General features: G+C 42.9%; 1 protein-coding gene across 1 annotated transcript; it reads left to right on the forward strand.

Moving 5' to 3' along the window:
* Window positions 1–8,715: 8,715 nt before the first annotated feature.
* Window positions 8,716–17,036, forward strand: RSPH3 (radial spoke head 3; the record flags this gene model as incomplete). Its single annotated transcript, XM_079550542.1, has 8 exons — window positions 8,716–8,834; window positions 8,955–9,042; window positions 10,440–10,584; window positions 11,925–12,070; window positions 12,574–12,777; window positions 13,747–13,909; window positions 14,987–15,073; window positions 16,774–17,036. The coding sequence occupies 8 exons, from the start codon at window positions 8,716–8,718 to the stop codon at window positions 17,034–17,036; spliced, it is 1,215 nt and encodes a 404-aa protein (XP_079406668.1).
* Between the last annotated feature and the right edge of the window lie 1,433 nt (window positions 17,037–18,469).

Here is an 18,469-nt window from a genome sequence, read left to right on the forward strand (position 1 = left end):
AATCTTCTCTCTCCTCTTTACATTGTACAAAGTAAATGCTGTAAAGATAGATATTTTGCTTATGTTTTGTAAGATATTAGTTTCAAGGGACCCGGAATAAGCTAGCTCCATATGAACATTTTTTTCTTGGAGGCTCTTCTGAAGTGTTGGTCACTTTGACATGTCACCTTCTTCCACTAAAAGAGGTGTGTGTTCGTGGGGGGAAAGTATGTAAAAATATGAATGAATATGATGCACATAACGTGTTGTGTGGGAAAACTAGTCAGTAGTTGATAAACAGTGTTGTATGTGTATCCCTAAAAGGACAATTAAAAGGTAGGCAGGTCCAAGTACCTGTCCCACTTTCCTCTTCTTTTCTGTATAGTTGAAGATTCTGTCATTTGCCATGTGTGCATCAGGCTGATGCAATGCCTTGCTGATTTTCTGCATTAAGAAGTGGGTTAGCAGTTACCCCAACAGGAGAATAGCTATTCTGCCACCTAGGCCATTTCTTCACTCTTTCATCGAGCCCCTTGAACCTGCTGCCATTCCTTCCTCCTGCTTGCTAACCATGAGAACAATCTGACCACCAGTCAGCATTAGTATTGTGTACTAAGCCTGGATTTAGAGCCACTGAAGCCCTACAGGGTCATTACAGGCACGTATCAAGTGAATCTTGAGTGGCCTGAGATGCTCTTAGTCTAAATAAACTGGACAGACTAAACAGAAGGAAAGATCGTCTTCAGCTTTGCTCTCATGAGAAATAATAATAAAAATAAATCCCATGAGGAAACATTCCAGATTCGAGTTTTAATTAGTTAAAATTGCAGATCATTTGTAAAATTCAAAGAAAGGAAAAGAACATATCTAAGTGTTGTCCTTATAACCTTGTAAAGACAACAGGAAGTGCAATGTTTTTACATGTAGGAACTTATTTTGGTTAGCTCTCACCTTTCCTTTTATGGCTCAGGAACTGGCAGAGTTTTGGTTTTCTCCTGTGTAAATTCACTACAATAAAAACATTTTCTGCATGATTGCCACACTGTCCATTGTCTCTCTTTAAAAGCACTCAGGAACAACACCAATTGTAGCTACTTTTATACTATACACTGCACTGCTGTTCTGTTTAAATGATGCGACACATAGCAGGAAGGAAAGCAGCCGACCAATAGCATCACTATTTTAATTTTGTAAAACTGTAGGCCAGATTTTGGGAATATATTCTTCTCTGTCAGGGAAACAAGTTACATTGCCACACAACAGCAGTTATCAGTAAGATGGAGAGGGAGTTACAAAGAAGAGATGCTAATTAGAAAACAGTATACAAGCATCTCAGATATGATGATTTCTGGGAGTAGCTGTACCCAAAACAAAGCAAAAAGGAGAATGAGAGTCCCTGGTTATTTTTTTGTAGTTCTATACTTGCAACTCCTTTCATGACTATAAAGCCAGGAGATCATTTCAGAACTACTTATAATTTTGAAATATGCATCCATGTTTTGAAATACATACCGTTCTTTTCTTGTACTTTTAATTTTATCTGTGGTTTAGATTTTATCACAAAACATTTAACGTCTTATGTTACTTTCACGTGGAAAAAAAAAAGTGGCCACTAAATTTATGATTCATTGAGCTCACAAATTCCGAGAAAAACTGAACAAACGCAGGTACAATGTGCAGCCTCTGTAAACCCACCCTGAGCACGCTTGGATTGGCAAACTGGCACTTGTTTGTTTAGGCAATTATTACTGGTATATTGCCCCCACGTGGTCAGAACAGCAGAAACACTAATCATACACATCTCGCAGAACTAATTAAAAACACATTGCAAATTATTTCATACTTTTTGTGAGCTCTTTGGGACGCTGAAAATGACAAAATCTGTTGGGATTGCACGAGTATTCTGGATATTTCTGCTGCAGTGAGCATGTTAACATACCACTTTACAAAATAACACAAACCCAAGTTTAATGATTAAATAAGAGAACGTACATGTCTGCTTAATAACAAAAACCACATGTCTTCACAGACACACACAAGCACACGTAACTTGTAATGCATGCGGGTTTCAAATTGACTGAGCACGTGTGATGGTGCTAGAGGCAGTTAGCGCTGCACTGCGCCCTCAGCATTCCGTTGTGGCCTACCAACCAACCTATGGACTTGCCATCAAAGTCCAATGCTGGCACCTACAATAAAGCCAACAACTTGTCATTTTTTAGCAATTATTATTTATTTGTTTGCAATGAGATTCTCCTTCTTCAGCCTTTTGTTTAGAAATAGGCAATAGTCCTGCAGAGAAGGACCTGTAGGTCCTGTTAGATGAAAAACTGCACATGAGCCAGCAGTGTGCTCCTGCAGCTCAGAAAACAAATGGGCTCCATCCGAAGACGGGTGGCCAGCAGGGACAGGGAGGTGATTGTCCCCCTCTACTCTGCTCTTGTGAGGCCCCATCTGGAGTACTGTGTCCAGGTCTGGAGCCCCCAGTACAAGAAAGACAGAGAGCTGCTGGAGTGGGGCCAGAGGAGAGCCACAAAGATGATCAGGGACCTGGAGCACTTCCCCCTACAAAGACAGGCTGAGGGAGCTGGACTTGTTCAGCCTGGAGAAAAGAAGGCTGCGGGGTGACCTCATTGCAGCCTTTCAATACCTAAAGGGAGCCTACAAACAGGAGGGGAGTCAACTCTTTACAAGGGGAGATAACAGCAGGACAAGGGAAAATGGTTTTAAGTTGAGGGAGGAAAGATTTAGGTTGGATGTCAGGGGGAAGTTCTTTACAGAGAGAGTGGTGAGGTGCTGGAACAGGCTGCCCAGAGAGGTTGTGGATGCCCCATCCCTGGAGATATTCAAGGCCATGCTGTATGAGGCCCTGGGCAGCCTGGTCTAGCATGAAATATGGAGGTTGGTCACCCTGCATGTGGCAGGGTGTTGGAGATTCATGATCCTTGAGGTCCCTTCCAACCCTGGCCATTCCATGATTCTGTGATTCTGTGATTCTGTGATACCTCTGTATTTTCCTGTAGCACTGAAGTCAAACTGCTTTGGAGACTCTTGCCTGGAGTGTATATAATTTTGGAACGTTAAAAGCTAATCACAAGATGACTGTCTTATAACTCAGTTACATACTGTAAGGAGTTCCATGCGATCTATTTTTACCACAATGTGTCTCCAATTACAAAAGATATATCACAGGAGACCAAAAGCCGCCCATAGAAAAAATCTGCCAATTTTAGTCTGGGAACAGGAGTTCTTGTTTCCCTACTGCCCGTACCAGCTTTGGCGCTAAGCCAGCAGAGACACTGGATTGTTGCAGCAGCACACAATCACTGCTTGTTCCCAGGCTGACTCACTCCTCACCCATATACTGCAAATCACTATTTCACTGTCCCATTGCACACAGGAAAGTCCCTTGACCCAGGAAAAAATATTACTGCCAATTTTTGCTGGAGATTACAGCACTTAATTATCACAGGGGTGTGCTTTGAATGAATATAAGTAGGCAGCTCAGGATTCTGAACGACAGTCTGCAGATGAAAGAGTACTCAAGTTAAAGAGTTACTAATTTCCAGTGCCTTCTTTCCAGGATGTCCAAGCTCAAGGATTCCCTAAAGGAAGCCATTATTATGGATGCCAGGAATTTCATCCATCTACCATCTGAATGTGTCTTGAGACACTTCCCACAAGATTTCTACAAAGGGAAACCCTTCCACATTTTAAAAAAGGCTCATGCCGAATGGTTCACTGCCAGAACTCTGTGAATGTAGCATGATCTTTCTTCCCTTCAATCCATTAGTGTATTTGCACTCTCAGGAAAATATGATGCTTTCAAGTGTCATTCATAGAATTTTGCATTTTTGTTCAACCTCTCTGCTATGACGTTTTACACAGCAGGCCGGCTTCTGCACTGCTTTGCACGGCCAAGGGGCAGTGAGAGCTGAGTGGAAAGGCATGAAAAGCTGCTTTCTTGGTCCGGTTTCCCTCCGCATAGCAGAATATGTTTGTCTCACATGGAAAGCAGCATAGAAACATTTACTAATTTCACTCGGAAATTCAGTCAGGAGATTAACCAAGTTAGCTTCGAAGTTTGCTTGGTTAACTGTCTGATCCAGCAAGCATTTCATCTCCAGAACTGATCACATCCAGCTGCAAAACTAAGGTGATTATAACACACTGTTGAACTGCTAGCTTTAGGCAGACAGCAGGAGCTGTGGTTGTCATGTGCCTCCACGAGGACAATTTCCGACTACAGGAAAAGGAAGCCTTGGTTAGGCGCTCTGGTTACATTTTTCTCTGAATTTTCTCAGCAGTCAGTCCTTATCACACGTGTCATCAGAACAGTGGGGAAGGTTATTCACAAAGGGAAGGAACTTTTCAAACAGACAGACGATAACCCTGGGAAAAATCCAGGGGAAAAGGGCTTCGGATAAGTGATACAATCTTCATATTGGCAGCTGACTTTCATATACACAGCCAGCTGCTTTTTTAATGCTTGTTTTTTTTTTTTCCTCTGCTACTAAGAATCACTAATTATGTAGTCCTTTTTGTCCCCCTTATAGAAAGTATCACTTGTAATTTTAAATAAATCCTTTTCATTTGCTATGACAATTACACCAATTGAATTCTACTTCTGAGTGAAGCTTCTGCAAGAGGAGAGCAGATCACAGATCCTTTTCTGTTTCTAACCCAGCATGTGAGTTTGAACAAACAATTTACAACTCCTGAACCCATCGAGCACTGCTTCCTCTGCTGGGTAATAATAAGAAAAGGTTTCTAGGAAAGATTTGTCACTTTCTAAACAAAACCTCTTTAGCCAATCAGCTTTTTACAGAACTGACCCAATGGCTGCTTGAAACTCTTTGTCCCCGCAATCCACAAACCTCTCACCAACTTCCTTCTCAGATGCTACAGTCCAGATTTCAGCCTTTCAGCTGTAGATCAAGATCAAAATTATAAAACACCGTTGTTTGTTTTTTTTAAATATTTTAAGGCCAAACCCAAGCAGATTTCAAGAGACGATGTTCCTGTGATAAAGATGGGAGATATGCCGGTATTTTCTCATGCTTACTGCATAGTCTTGGCCCAGGCAATTCAACCTCATTATACACAGGGCACAAGCACTGAAAAGCAAGTTTACGGCCTCACCTTTTCCCCTGCTCCTCCAAGTGTGAATTCTCTTTCGATTATAAAGCCATGATCACATATACATACAGCTGGAGAGCTTTGCATACAATTCACCAATCAGTTCCCTTCAGTGCAGTCAGTTAGGAGGTGAGAAAGTGACCTACAGCATCAACTGCAGAATTCTGCAGAGCCTTATATCCAGAATTACAGAAAATTACATGACAAGATATACAGATACATGTCTCCCCTAAGGAATAGAGATACAGCCAGAAGACACAGCACTTCAGAAGTTTTTGAGCATGTGAAAGAGCAGAGCATTCGCTACTTCTCCGTAAGTGCTCAGGAAGGTTGGTCTTGAGATGAAGACTGGAGAATTGTAGTGAAGTTATTTGGTATCAGGGTCTGCATTTTCCATATGCCTCCTGCACAGCTTTGGACTGTGCAGCTCAACCTCAGTGAAAAAAGGATGATCCTGCTATGACTCCAAGAGACATGATCAAGGGCAATTTGTCTTAAAATGAACAAACAGAGGCTGTAGTGAAGGGGCAACAGAAGCAGATCAGTCTTTTCTTACTCTGGTTTTGTGCAATTGCCCGCAGCTTGGGTTTAAAGGAAGACCCTGACCAAGGAAAGTAAAAAGAGGCTGGAGAGGGAGTAACAGTGTGCAACTCACTTGAGTTTCAGTAGGAAGGTCACCAACAATTGATTTACCAATTAGCAGTTTAATAAATGATAGTTTAAAACTGAGTGTGCTGTGCTTTGCTCCACTCTCTAAAATGCTTTTCAACTCTTCCCTGATTTTTTCTTGACACTTTGTCATATTGAAAAGCAAACTTTGCAGGAATTTGAGGGAAAAAGATGCTCAGAGTCAGAGGTGACATGGTATTTGCTAATGTTGAAATCATGAGTAACAAAATCTTTTCTTGCTGAGCACTGGAAAATTAAGCCCTGGAATTTCATAGCCCTGCTTGCCCCATGAGTTCAGGACTGAAGTCAAAAGGAAGCTGCAGAGCTACAGAAAAGAAAAAAAAAAAAAGGAAGTTTAACTATTTTGGCTTGAAGACATGAGAAATAGGATCTGCATGTTACCTTTTGAAAACTGCAGATCACGACCACCAACACAGCTTAGAATAATAGTAATCTCACCTTTGGGATTCAAGTTTTGCTCCAGTAGATTGGTGGTTTTTTTTCCTTCTATGTCTCTCATGTCAAGGTTTGCAAGCTGGTACATATTTTAACTAAAGATAAGTATCTCACTGTCAGAACTAGGCCTATATGTATTAAACTTAGTGCCTACAAAAATCAGCAAAGGCACCATCTGAGGGCTGTCACACCCTCTGTTACCTTAGGACACAGCACTGCTGCAGTATTGCTGATTCCCTCTGACCCCATCACTGCATCATGTCAAAAGCAGTTTTCACTGCACTTCTGCTAATTGTTCTCCAAGAGCATTGGAGCACGCTTATAACTGTGTTTTATATTTCTGCCAGACATCTCAGGGCATTGATTAGCAGCAGCATGATGCTTTTCAGGACTTTTGATGCCACCTCAAGCGCTTCCTTCCCTGGAGACTTTCAAAATTGGCCAGGATAGGCCCTGACCAAGCAGATCTATCTTTGAATTTGTCCTTGCTTAGGCAGGAGGAGTGCACCAGAGACCTCCAGAGTCTTTTTCAGTCTGGACTGCTCTATGATTCTGTGATGTCTGCATGAAGACAGTGGCATTCTGGCATTTGCTAACATGCAAAGCCAGAGCCCTCTGCCCCTCCTGCAGAGTACCTCCAGTGCCTTTGCGTTGAATTGTAAAAAACCCTAGGTTCCATTGGTTCTGGTTAGCTTTGTCAGTTCTGCTCTCACCTCCCTTCCTAGTGACGCAGCATTTCCTGGTTCCCTTGCACCTTGTAGGCCTCCTATGAAGGAAACACTCTCTGATACCTGAGACTTGTTACTATCTATAAGGTATTGACGTGGAGAACCTACACCTGCCATAGCAGCATAACCAAAACAAATGGCTTCCAGAAGGATTCCAGAAAGAAAGGGCATGGATATTTTATATATTCAGTATTAGTGAAGTAATCAAGTTTACTCACAAAGATTTAAAAAGAGCTATTACTATAGCAGGAAGCCTTAATTGCTGTTAGGTTTTCTTAGTATATTTTAATGAGGTTGTTGTTGTGTTTTTTTTTTTTGTTTTTTAATATAGAATCTGTTAACATGTTCTCATTACTTGTCATGGGTCAGGGCAATCCCAGATAGGCGTACAGACTAGGAGAAGAACTCATTGAGAGCAGCCCTGTGGAGAACTCAGGGGTACTGGTGGGCAAACAGCTGCTCTTGCAGCCCAGAAGGGCAACTGTATCCCGGGCTGCATCAGACAAAGGGTGGCAGCAGGGAGACAGAGGGCCCTCTCTGCTCTGCCCTTGAGAACCCCACATGCAGTACTCCATCCAGGCCCAGGGCCACCAGCTCAAGAACGATGTGGGGCTGCTGGAGTGAGGCCCAAGGGGCCATGAAGATGATCAGAGGGCTGGAGCACCTCATAAAGAAAGGCTGAGGGAGTTGGGCTTGTTCAGCTTAGAGAAGGCTCCAGGAAGACCTTACTGCAGCACTTCCAGTACAAAAGAGGGAAGCTTTTAAGCAGGAGAGAGACTAACTTTTTACATGGTTTGGTAGTGATAGAATTAGGGGGAACGACTTAAACTAGATGAGGGGAGACTTAGCTTAGATGTTAGGAAAGAAATCGTGGAATCACAGAACGGCCTCGGTTGAAAAGGACCACAATGCTCACCTAGTTTCAACCCCCCTGCTCTGTGCAGGGTCACCAACCACCAGAGCAGGCTGCCCAGAACCACATCCAGCCTGGCCTTGTATGCCTCCAGGGATGGGGCATCCACAGCCTCCTTGGGCAACCTGTATCTTTATCCTTGGGCAACCAATCTTTACCCAGAGCAGTGGGGCACTAGCACAGGCAACCCAAATAAACTGTGGAGGTGTTCAGAGTCGGGTTGGATGGGCCCTGGGCAGCTGTGGGTGGCAACCCTGCCCACAGCAGGGGGTTGGAGCTGGGTGGACTTTAAGGTGCCTTCCAGCCTGAGTTCTGTGATTCCACGATTCTATGGCAGGGAGTACAGAAGTCATACCAAGGGCCCGCCTCACTCTCCTATTTCCTACCATACTACATCTTTGCAGTACCCAAATCCCACAGCAGCTTCCCAGACCAATGGACCCTAAGCGTGTACACAGAGTACTGCAGGCTGCCGTTCGGGACACTGGTACACCAACCACCAACATGCGATCCAACAGATTTCTGCCACCTCCCCCCGCCCCGACCCCGCAGCCAGGCTCAGGCACAGCCTCCAGCTCAGCCACACACCACACCGCCCCGCCCCTTTGCGGCTCGCGAGCGGCGGACGGACGGCAGCGCCACCGCGTGGCCACGCCTCAGTTCTACCCGAGCCGAGCTAACGGCCTCCCGCAGCACCCCACCCCGCCACCGTTAGCGGCGCCCTCCAGCCCTGCGCATGCGCAGCGCCTTCCCCGCGTTGCCTAGAGACGGTTGCCTGGGCGCGTTACAGCCGCGCCGCTGTGGGAGCGGGAGCCCTCTGCGCCCGCCGCCATGCTGCCTGCGTTGCGCCCGCCGCCGTCGGCCTCCGCCGTGCCTTACACCTACTGCAGCCCTCCCCGCGCCGTGCCCGCCCGCCCCAAGTACCGAGCACCGCTGGAGGCCGACGAGCCGTGAGTGCCCCTAGCAGGCTCCGTTCCTGGGGTGGGGGGAGCCACGGGACTTGGGACTTTCGGGGACGTAGTTGGAGGGTGCGCCTCACTCACCGCAGCCGTGGGCGCTTGGCGTTGCAGGGTGAAGGAGCCCGCTCGCTGGGCCAACCTGATGTACGACAGGAGAGTGGTGCGCGGCAACACGTACGCCCGTCAGGCCGTGCCGATGGTAGGTTCTCCGTGGGCATCATCCCACAGCTGCGTTGGGAAGCAGCGCCTTAGTTTCTCTTGCCAGGGAGGGTTTCGGTCGGGTATTAGGAAACGTTTCTTCTCAGAAAGATCAGCGAGGCAGTGGCGCAGGCTGCCCAGGGAGGGGTGCAGTCACCGACCCTGGAGGTGCTCAAGATCCGTGTGGATGTGGTGCTGAGGGATGTGGTCAGTGGGTGCGGAGGGATGGGCGCTGAGACGGTCAGACTAAATGATCACTTTTTTCGACTTCAACGATTCTGTGATTTTCAGAGATTATTTCTACGTGGATGCTTTGTTTGTGTAGGGAATTTAAAGTAGTCGGTTCTTAAAAGCAATTGTATGGGAACAGCTTTGTGTTATTTCTTAGTTGTTTCAAACAGCTATTTTCATGTGTTCTGTTCATGAAGTTCAAAAGGTATTTTCCTTCCAGCCCACAAAGTGCTGAATTTAGTAGTGTGGATGTCTTTTGCTTCAACAGCAATCAAGTTTCTAGATTTTTTTAATCTAACAAACAATTCTGTTGATATTGCAATAACTGGACTGAAGTCATACAATTATAGCAGTTCCAAGCCCTCTGCCACAGATGGGGTTGCCAACCGCTAGACCAAGTACTAGATCAGATTCCCCAGAGCCCCATGCAACCTGGCCTTGAACACCTGAGGGGATGGGGCAGCCACAGCCTCTCTTGGCAGCCTGTTCCAGCACCTCACCACTCTCTCAGTTAAAAAACAAACAAACAAACAAACAAAAAAAAACTCCACTTCCCCAAGACGTCTAATCTAAATCTCCCTTCCTTTAGTTTAAAACCATTCCTCCTTGTCCTGTCAGTATCCGCCCATGTAAAAAGTTAATTTCCCTCACATTTATAAACTCCTTTCAAGTATTGGAAGGTTGCAAAGAGGTCTCCCCACAGCCTTCCCTTTTCCAGGCTGAAGAAGCCCAGTTCCTTTAGTCTATCTTAGTAGGGTGCTCTAGCCCTCTGATTATCTTCATGGCCTTCCTCTGGACCCTCTCCAAAAGCTCCCCATCTTTCCTGTGCTGGGGAAGTCCATTTCACCTTCTTCAAGCTTCACCTGGAAGCTCGCAGCTGAGTGGCAGTAAGCCATTTTAATATGCTTCATCTTGTTTTATCGTAGCATGAGGTGCCATTAAAGTACGCCTGTAGGTATCCAGTGCATCTTGTTAGTTTCATGCCCTAGTCTTTAAGGGAATTGACAATTTAGAATCAGTCTAAACTGAAAAGTAAATCTGAAATACTAGATTTGTAATGTTAAAAACAACAACAGGCTTCATTTGCAAGAGAAGTTAGTAGTATTTCCAAGTACCAAGTGCATGGTGGTGTATTTCTTATTTATTTTGTTGTTCACCCCTGTCCAGTGTATCCATCATCCCAATGCATTTGAGATTCAAAGGCAGAGAGAAGCAAGGAGGAGAGCATTGGCTAGAAAGAGAGCAGAAGAGCAAATACAGCTAAGAACACCTGAGCCTGTGGAAGGCAGAGAGCACGTTCATGTGCAGACAGGTAAGGGATGATTTAAAAAAAAAATTCATCTGAGAACAAAAACTTTCTGGTGTAAATTTACTTACTAAAGTGATAATTCAATTGGTAGAATCAATTAAGGGTAAGGTTCTCTCATCCTTTCCACTATAAACCCCCTATTTTTAGTTCCATTTAATTACTAATAAATGTGGCTAATGAGAGTGACTTTTTTTTTATTTTCAAGAATGTCTGTTTTTCAATTCTCAGTGCACATTTATTCAACAATTCATTTATTCATTCCTTTTCCAGTATCATCAGAGAAGTATACCTCAAATAGAGGTGTGTTCTTCTAATAAGACTAGTATTAAAAATTACTAGGGGGAAGGGAAAGAAGGATGGGCAGTGGCCCTAATTTAAAGCAGGAAGCTGCACTGTTTGTGAGCAAACAATTTATTTGTAGCAAGACCAACATTTGTCAGGGGGTGATCATGGGGTGAGCACAATGTATTGCTGTGCCATTCAGAAAAGCATTTCAGATTGTCTTATAAACTGGGAAAACAGCTGTGGTACGTGCTAATCAGATGTGGGCTTTGGTTTTGTGAGCATTCTCTGTGCCACAGCACAACTGAACCCCCCTCCAATGTACAACGATTTTTCACCATTGAAATTCTGTTGGGCACAGAAGGAGGCAGCCTAGTGTGGTTATTGTGGTCTCTTTTTTCCCATCTTTTAGTGCTGATTAATCTCTGTAGTGGGAAACAGACATATAATTCAAGTCAAGCACAGGGTGCTATATATATTTGGTTACCTCAAAGCTACTTCCAGTTGGCCCGGAAGGAGAGTGTCATTTTTTAAAAATCCATCAGATCCAGTGCTCTGGAGATCTAGTCTTCTCTATGCAATGGAGAAAAATCTATGGCTTTATTACTATTAATGGTGAGTAGATGGTTAGTAAATTGGTAGTATAATCATTGTCCATTTTTGAAATTGCCATATCCCAGTACCTCTACTGTTGCACTGCCTCCTACACTCTACCAAGAATTGTTTACTCTTTGAGGTGGACTGAAAATGGTGTAGGGTCTCTTTAGAAACCAGGTGAATGGGTTTAGGAGTAATTTCCAAGAACTGTACCAGATGTTAGAGAAAGTGTGGCATCAAATGGCTTATGTAGCAAATTGTTTTGAGAGCTTTTTTGTGTGTGTGTTGATTTGCATTTGGTTTTGTTTGTTTTTTTTTTGGTAACTTTATTGGTAACAACTTTGCAGCATATATAGTATTTATACATCTTTGTATATAGTTCACCCAGTACAGTAATCAGGAATAGCTGAGGAATGAAATAAAAAAGAATCCAATGTAGAGCATTCCTTCTGTTTTATTTCTAGAGCTGTATTTGGAAGAGATAAGTGACCGGATAATAGAGGTTGATGTGGAATGTCAAACAGATGCATTTTTGGATAGACCTCCCACTCCTTTCTTCGTGCCAGCCAAAACAGGGAGAGATGTGGCCACACAAATAGAAGAAGGAGAGGTATGAAGCAAAGTCACATCCACAAGTAGTGGTAAAGCATATTTCCTATATCAAACAAATTTGAGACAAAACCAGAAAGGAACATCTTGTAGAACATGCAAAAGAAACCGTGCAAAACTGAGGAACAAACACAGGTTCTACTGCTTTCAGCTAAGAACCACAATACTGAAAAGTGTTCTCCTCTGTGGAAATAGTATCCAGCCAGAAGGGCTGGAAACACAAAAGGGAGTAGCAGTAGGGTCCAGGTGAGTGTTCTGCTTGTCCCTGACAGTGCCCTAAGTGACTGCAGCAGAATATGCGGTGTCTTATTCCAGCTCACTCGTCACTTAGACCCCAGCAGCATTCATGCTTCTCGCCTTAGATGATGCTGGATCCCTACCTCCACTTCTCATCACCTCTTTCTGCGAGGTGTTTTGATCATCCTCCTTTGCTCCTTGCCAAGATGTTGAGAGGGATCGTGGTAAGGGGTCATTTATTTTTGTTTCATCGACTCTCATCCACAGCTCTTTGACTTTGACATTGAAGTCAAGCCAATCCTGGAAGTGCTGATTGGGAAAACCATTGAGCAAGCTTTGCTGGAAGTCATGGAAGAAGAAGAGCTGGCCAAGCTGTGGGCACATCAGCGTGCCTATGCAGAACTGCGCAATGCAGAGCTGGCTGAGGTCCAGCGCCTGGAAGAGCAAGACAGGCGATACAGAGAGGAGAAGGTAAGTCTGATTATGTGTAAAACAGGCCTGTGAGAGTGCTCACCATGTCCAGTACTGAAGGATGAGCTCTGAAATCAGCTGAATGGGGGCAGAAAGGTATTGTCAAGTTCGATGTTCCTGAAAGCATTTTGGTGCCACGTAGAACCTTGGCTTCACATAGAACCTTGCTGTCATATAGGCCTGCTCTGTACTGTTCTGTTCAATTAGAGCAGTCATGCTCAAGTGACTTGGTGAACTCAGGCACCTGATCAGGAGGCCAAACCTGACAGTATTGTGCAGCTGTTACTCAAGCCTGTTCATTATGATAATATCTAAATGAGTCAGAGTGCTTGAAGGCAAGAAGCACCTGGTGTTCTTTCACAGAGAATGCATGTGCTATTGTATGAACACACATACCTCTCCAGATCTCCAAGTACAAAAATATGTTACTAGTATCTAGCAAGTAGAAACAAATAGAAATGACAAGTCTTAATTTGTTTATTTGGGTTAATAATGTTAATGTTATTATTGTTTTCCTGGCCCAACCTACGTTTTCATTTTTTCTTACGTCAAATAGTATATAAAATTGGAAAAGTGAAAAGTTGATGAAATTTTCACCCAACCTCACCTTATTCCAAGGGCATCAATCAGCTCTATCTGCAGTAATCAAGCAGTTGAGATATCAGTGGATGATAAGGTATCGGAGAAGGATTTCATTTAGCCAGCCACAAGACCCTTATTTTTACAAACTTGCCAAAATTAAAAAAGCTGTATCAAGGGATTCCTCTAGTCCTTGCACTCCATGATCAGGCATTCAAGGAGTTTTTTGTGAAAGTTAGAGGCCACAGATACTGGCATCTAGCTCAGAAGTTTTAAGTATTGGTACTCTCATTATCTCTGCTGTTTATGAGTTTCACACCGATGATTTTTCAAAATCTAGATCAAAAGAGCTGAGGGGCTGAAAACTGAAGTGCAGTATTGTCTTGACAGGAACGCTGCAAACAGCTGCAGATGCAAATGCTGCAGAAAGAGAAAGAGACCATGGAGAAAATTGCAGCTCAGGCATTTGCTAAGCGTTACTTGGCTGATCTTATTCCCACAGTCTTCAACAATCTTCATGAGAGTGGCTTTTTCTATGATCCTATAGAAAGAGGTTTGTACTTCATTTTTTTAATATATGCAGTAATATAGATGTCAAACCATCCATAGACACACATACTTTACAGTCTTATTATTTAGAATAATGTAAGAATACTTTATTCATTTACATTTTTGATTGCAGAGGTAGTTTTCAAACTCACAGTTTTAATACAAACATTGGTTACCTGCACCAAGTGTTCAAAAATATGTAAGAACTGACAGTTTTGCTTATAATGAGAAGAGCTGCTTTTATTTTGGTAGAAACAAATGGCTGTTTAGGACTGGTAGAGAAAGAAGGAGAGAGGGATCCAAACTGTTTAAGTGTATTTTGATAGGATAAGTGAAGAAATATGTATGTCACTCTGAATCTTTGTTAACGATTGCTGGAACAAAGGAAAAAATGGTCAATAAGAATTAGACTCTACAAATAATTTTAGAGTTGTACATCGGGAACTTTCAAGCTTTCAGAGTCAGCAGCATTTCTTATGGGTTACTTTGATGCGCCCCACTTATCCAGTTCCTGTACAGGTGCTCAGACTCCAGTTTGGAAATGGGTACACTTTCTCCAGAATGAGTCAGAAGGCAAATGCAGAAACTGAGTGTGTTTTGCAAACTGAGCGGGGTTTGGGACTGTTACACGTGAAAAGCATGACTGGAGTAAGCAAGAGCTCATTAGTCAGAGAGAACAAATGCTTTCAGCAGACCAGAAGCCAGATGTACTTGGAAAGCAGAGCAGGAAATGTTATTCTTCTGACTTGCTCAGGGTAGTTATTTTCATCTAGCTAGAACATTACTGTGCATCTCATGTGTGTTTGTTCTTTGGGGATGCCAAGCCCCTTTGAAAATCAGTGAAGTTGAGAGGACTCTGGTTCAGGTCCATAATGATGAGGAATCTCAGTAAGAGAGGCAGGAGACAAGGCACCTAACAAATCCTGAGAGATTTCATCTGGCTCTTGCAAAGCAAGTATCTTCTGGCAGGGTTGTTCATCCCTTAATGGTCACAGCAAATGAAAAACAGCCCAGAGATCCCGTTGCTCATCCTTAATAAGCAGATGCTTTTTCTTGCTTTCTTTCTGCCAAATTCTTACAGACATTGAGACAGAATTCCTGCCATGGCTGATGACAGAAGTGGAAGAAACATTAGAAAAGAAGACTCTGGGAAGGGTGATGCTTGACTGTAAGTTGTCAGTTAATCTGGGCTCCTTATTTGTAATTGTTTTTTCTCCAGCCAAAACAAATGGAACGTTTGTATGCTCATTATGGACTAAGTGAGCAGGTGTCATTTGAACAAGAAGTCCAAGTGCCTGTGGCTTCATATGTTTGCTTTTGGGTTTTCTACTTATTTATTTTTACATTTAAGAATGTTTTTAAATTTGGGAAAATCACTACTGCAGCCACTAAATGATTGATTCTCACCTGAAGTATTAGAATTGCCAAACATGCTGCACTAATTTCTCTCTCTGCTGGCTTTACACTGTTTGATATGTGTTGCTGCTGGGAGTTGCAATACCTTCAGCATGATGACAGAAAGGTCAGGTGACCAGCACTTTTAATCAGAACAAGAGCTTACTACTCCAGCAATTAATAATCAAGTCCTTGCTTTTGAAGCAGATTAAAATATCACTCTCTGCTTTCTTTTGGGCTGTTTTGGACCAAGCATGTGGGTTCTTCTATTGGTCAGTCTTCAGAGGCTGCACTGAAATACCTGGACAATCTAAGACTGTCTTTTGTAGAAGCACAAAATTATGATGAATGTGTATCCACCAGGCCAAACCCATTCTTATGTATGCATTACATATTCATTCTTGCAGTTTTACCTCAAGCAGTGATTGTGGATTTGAATTACAATTGTGTTTGTTTCCTTTGGGTTAATTTTCAGCTTAACCAGGACCCAGTATTTTCTTTGTTGAGGTCCAATTCAGACAGCTACAGCTGCAATGTTAGTATTTTTATCCTGTGACATATGTGTTGGTGTGTACACTTAAGAACCACTTCTTAAAGGATTTCTTCTTGAGGGAAGGAATTTTCTCTCCTATAATAGAGAATTCTCCTATAGGAGAATTTTTTATTGGATGGTGAGAATTCTATATTCCTATAGGAGAATTCTCTAAGGATATATTTTTAAGTAATTTGCATTTAGAAGCTACATAAATGGCTAATTTTGTCACCATCCAATAAAAAACCTGTGAATTAGAAGGAAGCATCCACGATCTAAGGTGGCTACGTTTGTCTTCTCAAGTGATGCAAAACTCAACCCCAAAATTAGCAAAGAATCTTCTTTTGGTATCTGTATCTTCTGGTACGTTGTCCCTTTTTCTATACTAAAGCCCTCTTCCTCCATCATTGGTCTCTTTATTTACCATGTTTAAATGATATATTTCAAAGTGAATGTTGAATTATTGTTGTTTTCATTGGTTTGGAAGAGGTACAGTGTTTAGAAAAACTTACAAAGGCAAAACAACAAAAATAATAAAGAACAGATGTTTTACAGCTGCTTTTCAGAAATAGAAAGTCTTTTTGATGAGTCCCACAGTTCCAGTATTACCCTCTGCCAGAAACATCACACGACATGCAACCTGGCTAATTCACCTTGTAGGGTGACCTGTTCCAAACGTGATCAGACAACAATGAAGAGACGTACAAGGCAGTCTAGGTGAACCCTTCCAAATCACTGCTTTCAGTGCAAACCTTTGGTTGTAATTAGGCTACAGCAGCAGGGATGATTTTGCTTATCCACACATTCTTTCATTGTTAGTATTATTTCTTTTTTTTTTTTTTTTTCCCCTCTGCCTAAGAATTCACAGGTCAGCAATGTATAAATAATTTCAAATGACAGTGGTTTTTTTTGTTTGTTAATGATACTTTTTTCTATTTCAGCATTGATTCGTACAGTGACTGAGAAACGCTTAGATGTGTTTAGCCAGAAACCTCTGCCTGATCAGAGAGAGGCACTTGCTGAGGAGCACAGGCCAACAGACAGTGCACCACAGGTGGCTGCTGAGACAGAAGCTGCTGACCAAGCAGTCACAGCAGATGAAGAGACTGACCTACCTGCTGCTGAGGAACAGGCTTCACGTCACATCACTTTCCAGTTAGAGGAAGATGATCAAGAAGAAATGGAGGACTCAGAAACTGACTAGCAAGCAGGCAAGTAATCATCCTCTCTATTTACAGGTACTGTGGTGTAGGCATGCTGAAGGATGAATCCAGTCAGCAGTACAGCATTAAGACATGTTTTCCAAATATTAATGTTGCTGATTTCAGGCTGAAAGAGTCGAGTGTTTACTATTGTCATGAATGGCAGTGAAATCCTATGCTCTTCTAGACAATACAAGCCATCTAAAACCAGAGATGTTTACAAGTGAGAAGTAATGCTGTCCCACATCCCACTCTAGAAAGACATGAGAAGGATATTGAGAGCATCCTGGTAACCTTCGCAAGTGCTTTGATCATGTTTTAAGAACAGAAATGTTCTTACCTTGCTTGTTTTGAAAAATAACTGCTACAGCACTTAAGTTTCTTTCCACTTATGTTACTCGCTGTTCTTCCTGACACTCTTCAAGTTCTAAAGGGTTCTCTGGGAACACCTGCCCGTGCAAAATTTTCCTCAGCCTCCCCTGCTAAGGGGCTGAGCCCTGTGCTAAGCTCAGCCTTAGTTTTCTTTCTCATCACTCTTCCTTGGTGGTCCATTGATACCAGACATGAATTAAAAAATGCACCTGCACTGCCTTCCTGGCTGTTCCTAGGCCAGCTTTTCAAATGGGGCATTCCAACTTGTAAAAGTTCATTGCTGCTCCATTGCAGCAACACCATTTCCTTGCTGGTTGTAGTGGTGGAACCAGTCCCTGCTTTTCCAGCCTGCCCTGTGCTATGTCCTCTCTGCAGTACAGAGGAGATGTCTGCTAACCCAGCAGGCCAGACCCAAGCCCAAGAAAGATCTCAGGAATGACACCTGCAGAGATAAGCACCTGCTTCACATCTCATACCCTAAGGAAGGATGTCCAGATTTTTTCTGTGAACCACTCATGCTTGTGGCTTCAAAGGCACACCCTGCCTGTCTTCCAGCCTGAGCTCTAACATCCAGACTCAATTGTGATGTACATGGAAAAGCTCACTTGGATGGTCTCGTATTTGCCTGTCTCTGTAGATAGTTGAAAATTTGAAATAATGAGATGTAACCAGCAACAAATCCACTAAGTGGTTTGAGGATCAGCAGATATGCCTGTGTTAAATTGTAATCATATATTACAGATTGTAGATAGACACATAGATGCTTTCTGAAGCTGGAGTATTCCTCTGTTTGCTAAGTTGCTGGTATTTCAACATAGTGTGATTGGCTTTTCATCTACCACTGATTCCTCTGATCATCCAGCAAAATACATTGTGTATGAAATTAAGGTAGTCATTACTCACTGAGTTCCTATTTAAGTATCTGAGAATAATTTGCTTTTTTGACATGTGACTGGAAATGAAAATCAGGTTTAGGCATTGAAGTCAGTGGAAGGTTATGTCAGTTTCAGTAGGACCTGGATTTTGCACTGATTTTTGTTCTCACAGTGTTGGAGATTTTTGT

The sequence above is a fragment of the Tetrao urogallus genome (genome assembly GCF_951394365.1).
Source record: "Tetrao urogallus genome assembly, chromosome: 2".
NCBI classification, from domain to species: Eukaryota; Metazoa; Chordata; class Aves; order Galliformes; family Phasianidae; genus Tetrao; species Tetrao urogallus.